The 10,000-nt window shown below is 41.0% G+C and overlaps 1 protein-coding gene across 6 annotated transcripts in view; it reads right to left on the minus strand.

The window, feature by feature from the left end:
- LOC132151463 (peripheral plasma membrane protein CASK-like) overlaps positions 1 to 10,000 on the minus strand; it is a 39,983-nt gene that overhangs the window by 7,463 nt on the left and 22,520 nt on the right. For 4 of the 6 annotated variants that reach the window (XM_059559563.1, XM_059559566.1, XM_059559562.1 and 1 more), the window contains exons 10-20: positions 8,845 to 8,944; positions 7,100 to 7,117; positions 6,660 to 6,781; positions 4,901 to 4,978; positions 4,624 to 4,704; positions 2,044 to 2,232; positions 942 to 1,020; positions 784 to 869; positions 449 to 517; positions 282 to 350; positions 8 to 43 (exon numbers count right to left, since the gene is read on the minus strand). In XM_059559563.1, the coding sequence (XP_059415546.1) occupies positions 8 to 43; positions 282 to 350; positions 449 to 517; positions 784 to 869; positions 942 to 1,020; positions 2,044 to 2,232; positions 4,624 to 4,704; positions 4,901 to 4,978; positions 6,660 to 6,781; positions 7,100 to 7,117; positions 8,845 to 8,944 (927 nt within the window). The remainder of the gene's footprint in view (positions 1 to 7; positions 44 to 281; positions 351 to 448; positions 518 to 783; positions 870 to 941; positions 1,021 to 2,043; positions 2,233 to 4,623; positions 4,705 to 4,900; positions 4,979 to 6,659; positions 6,782 to 7,099; positions 7,118 to 8,844; positions 8,945 to 10,000) is intronic. The other 2 variants (XM_059559564.1, XM_059559568.1) reach the window with 1 other exon arrangement.

The raw sequence follows: 10,000 nt of genomic DNA on the forward strand, positions 1-10,000 counted from the left end.
CTCCCACCTGTCTTCCTTTGGGCTGGATAGTTGATGGCAGATCCTGCGGAGAAATGACTACCTTTATAAACCACTCGGTTACTACATCAACTATCAGTTTCAAAATGATAAATATTCTGTTTTGGAAAAGCTGATGGGCACAAACTGTTATGACATCACTGTTACTGTGCAGAGTAGCATAAAAAAAGCCTAAATCTTCATCAGCACCCATAATGCATTGCGCTGTAACAGGCTTGGTGGGCGTGCTGTGGTTTATTCTGACAGAGGATCTGGAGTCTTACTAAGATGGAGCTGGTGACGCTGGAGTGGCCGTTCGCTGGAGACTGTCCGGACTGATCGGGCGAATCTTTCTGAAACACCAGTGAAACAGAGTAAGATGATGTCACGTGTACACTGTGTTGATATTCCAGGAGCGGCCAGCGTGTGGCGCTCTGACAGGAACACTTACATCACAGGACACAGACTGACTGCGGTAACTGGGCACAATCTTGAAGGTGATGCTGCCTCGCATCTCCCGCTGTTAGAAAACAAAACACAAACACATGACGAACTAAAACTGACTGCTAAACTAGCTGTGCATTAAGCGTGGTGTGTAGTTATGACAGGAGGACGAGGTGAAGTCCTCTCTGAGGTTATAAGATGGGTATGGGGGGTTTACTCAAGTAGTTACCACAGTGACTCAGTCTTTACTTTTGATTATATCCTCATCTCTAGCACCAGTGTTCTTCTGCTCTCTCACACACACACACACACACACACACACACACACACACACACACACACCAGCATCTTCTGGAGCTGCTCCACCGTCTGATTGGCGACACTGATGCCGTTGATTTCACGAATCTCGTCTCCAATGTGCAGCGTCCCTGAGAAACGACAGCATACATGAGCACACACACACACTTGCGTTCACATCGATCACACACACCCAGCCGTACCCTGTCTGTGGATCATCCCGCCGTGCAGGATTCTAGCCACGATGCAGTGGTTCAGGTCGTTCATCTTCAGAGTGATGCCCTGTCAACACACAATCACACCCATGATATCAGCACACTCTCAGTCTCACAGCCATCGCACTAGCATCACAAACGTCCCTCACCGGGGGATTTCAGTGTCTCAGACACCTCCAATCAAGTCACGCAACACTACTGTCTACAGCTTAAACGATGAACTTCATAGATATTCCTCTGAACTACACTGAAGGTCTGAGTAAGTCTCTGGAGTCGTTTTACAGCACAATTTGGATTTGTCTCACATTTGATGACACTGCATCAGTGATTCTGATTATTTCTGAGAAGCTGCTTTGAAACGATCTGTATTGTATAAAGCATTCCAGAAATAAATATGACTTGACAGACTAATAGTTTAGTCAATCTGATCCGACATAATTCAGTTTTAATGCACACTGTGCATGCAACACCATTACCACACAATCTTCCACTCCATGAACAGAGGAAAAGATCTTCAGACTGTGACACGCAAAGGTGTTTGCTGCTAGAAGTTTTTTGTTTTTGTATTTTCTTATTTCTATTATCTCTCTCTCTCACAAGACCATGTACCACACAAAATTCTAACAAAATAATGACATAATAAATAAATAAAGTTTTTTTTTTTTTTTTTTAGAAATTGTGCTAACAAGGTCATATTAAATTTTAATTTATGCATTTAGCAGACGCTTTTATCCAAAGCGACTTACAATGCATTCAGGCTATCAATTTTTATCTATCATGTGTTCCCGGGGAATCGAACCCTCAACCTTGCGCTTGATAACGCAGTGCTCTACCAATTGAGCTACAGGAACACATATAAGACCAATGTTAAATAAAAGAGCTCATAAAACATTTACTTTGAGCCCCAGAGCTGGAAACATCATTTTCCTTCACTGGCTTTTCATCTGAAGGTCTATTTTGGCCCTGATCAGTAATACTGTACAGTATAGTGCTCTTATAAACAAGAGCTTATTTCAGAATATCTGGCACTGGCTGCTCTTGAACCAGCAATGACACGAGTGCACGTGTGTGTGTGTGTGTGTGTGTGTACCATGGGCTCGTCCGTGTTCTTCTGGAACTGCACCAGGCGCACACGCGTGACGTTCTCCAGGTCCAGGTCTCCGTTGATGCTCTCGGGCGAGTCTCCGTTTAGGTACGGGGACGTGGGTGGAGGAGTCACTCGCAGCGCCTCGTCGCTGTAAACCTCATGAGCCACAACATCATGAGTCTGCAGCAGCGCCTGCGACAGAACCACACACTCAGCATCTGCAGCATCAAACACATCTCTGAACAAAACCCATTCATCAGCATCTGTGGATCAGATCTCATCTGTGTGGACAGCAAGAGCGCAAAACCATAACCAGTGAAACATAACACAAATTCATGAACAGCAACGACTGCCACAGGAACACAACATACATGCATCATGAGTGTGCATTAAAATCAACTATACAGTTCACAGCTGCAGTTTATCACAAGTTTACTGTGTGTGTGTGTGCGTGTGTGTGTGCATGAGAAAGTCTGTGTGTGTGTGTGTGCGTGTGTGTGTGCATGAGAAAGTCTGTGTTTGTGTGTGTGTGTGAAGTGTAACCGTGTGTTTGTTTGGTCACTACAGTAATAACACTAGCTGGATCATCTCACATCTGAGCAGAAAACAAAACCACACGGCAGAGAAAAACTAACACTTCAGTTTCACAAAAATCATTTGAAACCTTGATACAAAAATGTAATTACTTAAAAACAAAGTTACTTTTTAACTGTTGTTTACTTTGTATAAAAATATGTAACAAACAGGAGTTACTCTGTCTGCTTCGGGCTCCATTCTTCCTCTGATGAACTGTTCGGTTCTGTTCTGGTGTCCCTCAGGGCTCTATTCTTGGCCCGGTACCGTTCAATCTCTACATGCTACCTTTGGGTTCTCTTTTATCTAGATATGGTGTAACTTTTCATCTGTACGCTGACGACACACACATTTATCTGGCTATAAAGCGTGACGATAAGCTTGTCTTTAAGCCTATATTATACTGCTTAGACGAATTGAAACTCTGACTCGCTACTAATTTCTCAAGTCTTAATGAGTGTAAGTCTAGTGCTTAAATGTTTTATGTCATTATTGTCTGTTTCCTTTAGCCTTGTAAAGTACTTTGGTCAACACCAGTTGTTTTTAAATGTGCTATACAAATAAACTTGTATTGTATTTTTAACATTTAAAATGTAAGTTAATGCATCAAGAAGAAACATGAACAAAAGAAAAACACGTATTTATTAAATTACATTAATCTGCATTAATACATACTGTAGAAGTCTAGTTCAGTGTTAGTTCATGAAACTTTTTTATTAATTAAGTAATGCTAATGAACATTACTGTAATATCAAACCTTATAAACACATTCTGGATTATGAGGGGAAACAGCAGCAAAAAAACAAAGTTAAAAAGTAATTTATAAGAAATCATTCTCAAAATTAATCAATATGCTGATTATTTCTATAGCTTCCCTCTTTTAACACTTTCTCTGATTGCGTCTCTCTTAAGTTTCTTCCTCAATTTGACAGCCCTTCTCTAACCTTCCCTCCACACACACACACACGCACACAGAGACACACACACACGCACACGCACACACACACACACACACAGAGACACACACACGCACACACACAGAGACACACACACACACACACACAGAGACACACACACGCACACACACAGAGACACACACACGCACACACACAGAGACACACACACACACATGCACACACAGGCAGGCACACACACACACACACACACACACCCCACCTCCCTCGGTAACCTGGGTCTCCGTGGAAACGCCCTCATCCTGTTTCACTGCAGCTTGACATGAAAGTCAATATTTCAAACCAAAATCAAACAAAAGAAATTATAAAACTGTTTTGCATAAAGAAAATGAAGCCTAATTATAGTACCATTTAAAGGTTAAGGTAAATTACATCATAAAGTTGTTTTTTTTACTACTGCTATACGAATACATCATAATAGAACTTAATTTATGCTGCTGCTTAAAAACGTTTAAATGTATTTGATAAACAGATTAAGGCTTCGACAGCTCTGCTCACAAATACATGAGAAATATACACTAACTCTGCCAATGGAGTCAGAAAAATTACATTTCATTCCTCACGGACAGCTATTTGTTCTTGTTTTAAGCATAAACTCACTTTATTTTAATCACTTTCTAAGAAATCGTGACTTCATGTCTCATTTCAGTACGTTTCTTGATTTAAGGATGTTTAGATGTTTGAACAAGACAACAAGACAGAAATACTGAGGGAGAGATTCATTTTGTTGTTGTGCATGCAACATTTAATGCCTGGATGAATTTACGAGCCTTTATGCTCTGATCTAAGTGCTTTTTCAGCTCTTTATTTGTGGAAGGGTGAATTAACTTTTTTTTTTTTTTTTACGATGCACAGAAAGAAGTCCTAAAGTAGGCTCGATTATCTTTAGCTGAAACTAATGTGAAAGTGATCACAGGTTGTGAGGTGTGAAATATGACCTGGACATTCTGGAGGTGTCTCGTCTCGCTTACACTTCACTGAAAGCATCTGCGTGACTCAAACCTGAAACCGTTGTTGTGAACAGAGACACACTCACCATGAAATGTGGCTGTGTCAGAATTCTCTTCAGCTCTTTCGCCTCCATGTTCTCAGGATAACAGGAGATGGTCTCCAACACCTGCCGAGAAACACCGTTTACAGCACAGATCACCAACACTATACAAATATAAATATATGTAAACCAGAGCGGAGGTTATGTGATGAACCCTTATATTGGTTCCTTGTGTGTGAAACATGGATCAATGCTGTACTGTTGTGAGTGTTCAGATGATCTCTGAGAGGTTCCAGGAGTGTGTGTGGTGTGGGAAACACACCTCTTTGGCTCTCTGGACAGCATCGCTGGGTGGATTCCTGATCTGGGGTGACGAGCGGGTGTTAATCTTATCGTACAGCTGAAACACACACAGTTCAGGTCATCGGTCACATCTCGTGATCTAGAAATCTCTATCAGGCAATCTCTCTCACAGAATCAACTACAGTAGCTCAAAATCATAGCACACTTTCCCACAGTTTGTGTTGCTGAACGGTGTCACTCCTGAGAACAGACATTTGCCTCATGCTACTTGTTTAAACATGCATGAGCGCGCACACACACACACACACACACACGTGCAGTGAATCCTCCTTCCTTGGTATTTGGGTCTTGTTTTCCAGTGCAAATGTCTAAAGATTCTTAAATCAAGACACATTTACTTGACATAAGTGATGAGTTAAATGATTTAAAATGTGAAAAATAAAATAGAAGTTTATCATCAAAACAAAAATAAACATCAGCTAATTAAATTCAAAGGTAAAATAATATTTGTTCTTTTTTTAAGCATAAACACACTTTGTTTTGATAACTTTCTCATATAACAAGACTTCATATTTTCAATTTGCATCTCCAGTAAATGTCTTATTGGCATTGGAAAACAAAACCGAAATACTGAGGAAGAGATTCATGTTTTGCAGCGTGTGCCTTAACTTTAGACTCTGATTTAACACTCACACACACACACACACACACACACTGTCGAGTCATCAGTGTGTGCTGTCCCAGAAGGACTGAGACACAGACAGACAGATGTTTGATTTGTTCCTGTGGAGCTCGACTCTGTTTCTGTTGCAGATTTCTGTTACTGTGGTCTGCAAACTAAAGCAGTCACTTCCTGTGTGTTTGACTTTAATGACAGAGATGTGACTTTTTATTTAAATCTGTTAAAGCTTTAAACACTGGCTGACAGGAAGTGACAGAACAACATCCACACACTGTTCTGAGCTCCTCAGGCATCTGTGGCTACATCAGTCTGTTGAATGATTACTGTTCTGTTGAATCAGAGTAGGTTTGATTGGCGGCGTGTGTGTGTTTCAGACAGACATGGAGGTTGTGTATTAGTCCTGTAGTGACACACTGTCTGGCCACTGTCTAGACGCCAGTTAAATGTGTCGTCTTCAGAACTCCTGCTGAGCAGCTGACGACTCGGCTTTATTTCCCAACCATCTTCATCATCCTCATCCTCATCATGATGATGATGTCACACCTTCTGTAAAAACCCTGCAGGTTCACAGACTGACAGCTATGATCTGCATCAGTGTTTCTGTACTGTGTTTGCGTGTTGAGTGTGACCGCAGCGGCGACAGATCCACTGCTGCTAAAGTTCAGCCTGGTGCTGATCTCGGCATGAACACGCGCATGTGTGTGTGTGTGTGTGTGAGTGTGTGTGTGAGTGTGTGAGTGTGTGTGTGTGTGAGTGTGAGAGAGTGTGTGTGTGTACGTGTGTGTGTGTGTGTGTGTATAATGACATGGGTATGACACAGGTATTACAAGGAGAGGGTGACTTATGAGGACATAACCCATGTCCCCATTTTTCAAAACACTTATAAATCATACAGAATTAGTTTTTTTGAGAAAGTAAAAATGCACAAAGTTTCCTGTGAGGGTTAGGGTTAGGTGTAGGGTTGGTGTAGGGCCAGAGAATATACAGTTTGTACAGTATAAAAACCATTACACCTATGGGATGAACACACTTTACACAAAAACAAACGTGTGTGTGAGTGTGTGTCACGAGTGTGTGTGTGTGTGTGTTTACTCACATCCAGCAGTGTGTGCAGATGTTGGTCCTGGAAGACGCTGTGCAGGAAGTCCAGATCTTTCTCACTGCAGTCGGTCAGTGCGTGGATCTCCTCCAGACTGTCCAGAACCTGAGACACGGCCCCTAAACACACACACACACACACACACACAACCATCAGTGACATCAGTGCATGACTACAGAATCAGACGCATGATGGAAGCTCCTGAAGCTCAACAGATGGAGATGAACCTCACGGATCCTCACACAGACGTGACAGACAGCACACATCAGCACAGGAAATGAGAGGAATCGTGGTTTCTGATTGTTTGAGTCGCGTGCCATCTGGTTTCAGAGGAAAACGAAGCAGCACTTGATGGACAGATGTGTGGGGAACATGCAAGACAACAGAAGGTGAAGATGTTGTTCGGATGGCAAGCAAACTCTACGTGGGATACCTACTTTCTGCAGCAAGCAATCCTAAAGTACAGGCAGCATTAGAAACAACAACAACACGGTGAGATTATTGGAAGAGACACAAACACAGACCCAGAAGACACTAGGGTTAGTACACTAGCATGTGTGCACTACACCTGACTGCAGTCTCTCAAGGCAATGCACAGCATCTGGAAACCTCTCACCAGACAGTTCTGCACTAAACTGAATTGACAATCATAGAGCTAGCAGAGTCAGAAACGTAGGCACTGCACAGTAACAGGAAGTGAGAGTTAAATTTCGCGACAGAGAAGTGTCAGCTGTTTCTCAATTCAAGTCCAGAGACTTCCTCTCCATCGGACCTGCTGATGGGGCCGCAAAAATAATCTTCACATTAGCAGAACCAAAACACATCTGTAAGAACAGATGAGAGCGGCACTTTCTACTTCCTAGCGCGCTAAAACAGTGCCGCACACATCAGGTCTGCAGCGACGGAGGACACCCCAAACACAGAAGAGGCTTTTACAGTTTTTTAAAATCAAATCTAAGACTTTTAAGACCTGTAGAAATAAATCAGACTGCTGTTACAGAACAAACACATATCATCTCAAAATAACCACTAAACAAGAGTAGCTTCTTCAAGAATCGGCTAATAAACACATCTCTTCCAGCTTTAATTGTCCCTCCAACTCTAGCACTCTCTCATTTAATTATATCCTTAAAAAAAAAACACTTTCCCTTTTAGACTTAAAAAAAACAGCAAACACTAGCTTCTCATCTTTTTCTATTCCATCTCTTTTCTTTTTATTATATATATATAAAAGATTGAATTGATTCTATAATGTGTTTAAAGAAAGGCGATATGAAGATTATTGTGGCTAATAAAATCTATATGTGACCCTGAAGCACAAAACCAGTCATAAGCTGAAGAAATCATCTCTTCATTGATGTGTGTCTGAGATACAACTGTTTGAAAATCTGGAATCTGAGGGAGCAAAAGCATCTAAATATTGAGAAAATCATCTTTAAAGTTGTTTAAATGAAGTTCTTAGCAATGCATATTACTAATCACAAATTAAGTTTTGATATATTTATGGTAGGAGATTTACTAAATATTTTCACGAAACATGATCTTTACTTAATATCCGAATGATTTTTAGCATCAAAGAGAAAGGTATAATTTTGACCCATACAGTGTATTGTTGTCTATTTCTACACATATACACCTGTGCTCCTGATGACTGCTTCTGTGCTGCAGGGACACTGATATAGAATGTGTCCTGTGACCGAGAGAAAATACAAGTGATTACATTGATTTAAATGAGGATTCATAATGAAGGCCTTTTAATCATAAGCAGAAAATACACAGGGACTCTTATTTTGGAATGTCTATGCTTTGCTATTTTAGCTGAGACACATCAAATCTTGATCTTGCAATCATCTACAACATATTATAACACAGTCAGTTCATCAGTGTGTTATAAGCAATCATTAAGCATACATCTGTGTTATTCACTCTGAAACAGAGCCATGTTTTAACTTTGAAAAGTTCCACGCTCACATTTATTTCATAGAATAATAACCCTTTCACATATCGAGGGGCGTCCTGAAAGAAAGCGCATCTGAACGTGAACTGATCTCGAGGCAGATCCAGTCTGCTCCGCTGAGGTCACGGCGAGGTCTTCAGACTTCACTAGACTCTCAGAGTGACTGATAAACCAGCTGAGATCCAGAGATGACTGGACGGAGCTCCACGAGGTTCGGGGACGTACCTGAAGACGTGGGGTCCTCTGAGAAGTCGTGGAGGTCTTCAGGAGGGTCTCCGTAGAACGAGCTGAACTTGTGACTGGAGACGGCGGCGAGGACGGCGCCCTGTGAATCACACACACAAACTCATTCATTACAGTGTCAGAGTCAAACAGGGCATTTTGATGAAATCATCTTGATGAACCGCAGACGTTTGACATTTGCACTCCAGAGATCTCACAAACATATTAGATCATCAAACCGCACGTCTTCACCTTTACACAAGCTCATCAAAGCTGCTCTCGCCTCTGTTCCTCCGACAGTCACGCACCTGACGACATCTCTGAAGTATTAGAGCAAACATCCCCTGCTTTCATGTGGCACACGAGATCTTTACTCTCATAACTGCTGCAGAGCTCCATTCGCTTCACTTCACTCCCATCAGTCACTTACCATTACTGGAGAAGGATTTTTAAATCACTTCAGACATTAAATATTTTAGAAATCCCATTTTATACACGGAGACTGAGTGAAAACGGAGTTTTCAATCATCACTAGACTGAAACCATATGGTGTTTCACTGATATTGAAAAGCTAAATGTTTGCGAGCACAAGGGTTTATTGTCTTCAGTTTCATCAACAAGATGATCCCTACATAAAACGCATAAGAGTTTTTGAATTGAACACAAACAGTTGGGAGAGTATCTGATGTGTGACAGTGTACTGGATCTTAAAGTGACAGCAGCCCAATATCATCCAGAAAATCACTTTAATAAGGAATCAGCTTTCATTTGAACTTTCTATAAATAAATATGTCTGCTTGATAGAATGAAGAATGCTGTATGCAAATTGTTATAAAGAATGCATATATAACCACTGATCTTTTATTGAAAATAAGACCATTTCCTGTTTTATTTTTGGTTTTGGTTTAAGTGGTCTGATTTCATTTTAAGATAATAAAGTCATGTTATACATCACAATGGTGAAATACATCTGTGTGGCACATTCAAACTTTAATATCAGTCATATTAACAGATTCACCGATGTGGAGTATATGGAGATCTTAGAGAAAAAACATTAGTTTTCAGTCAATTAAATCTACTGTATGTTTGGGGAACACTTTGGGGAATTTTTTCTCTGCTGTGGAAATGAAACCCGCAGGGCTCGTGTGGTCTGCTGTGT

This window comes from Carassius carassius, chromosome 10, assembly GCF_963082965.1.
Source record: "Carassius carassius chromosome 10, fCarCar2.1, whole genome shotgun sequence".
In the NCBI taxonomy this organism is placed as follows: domain Eukaryota; kingdom Metazoa; phylum Chordata; class Actinopteri; order Cypriniformes; family Cyprinidae; genus Carassius; species Carassius carassius.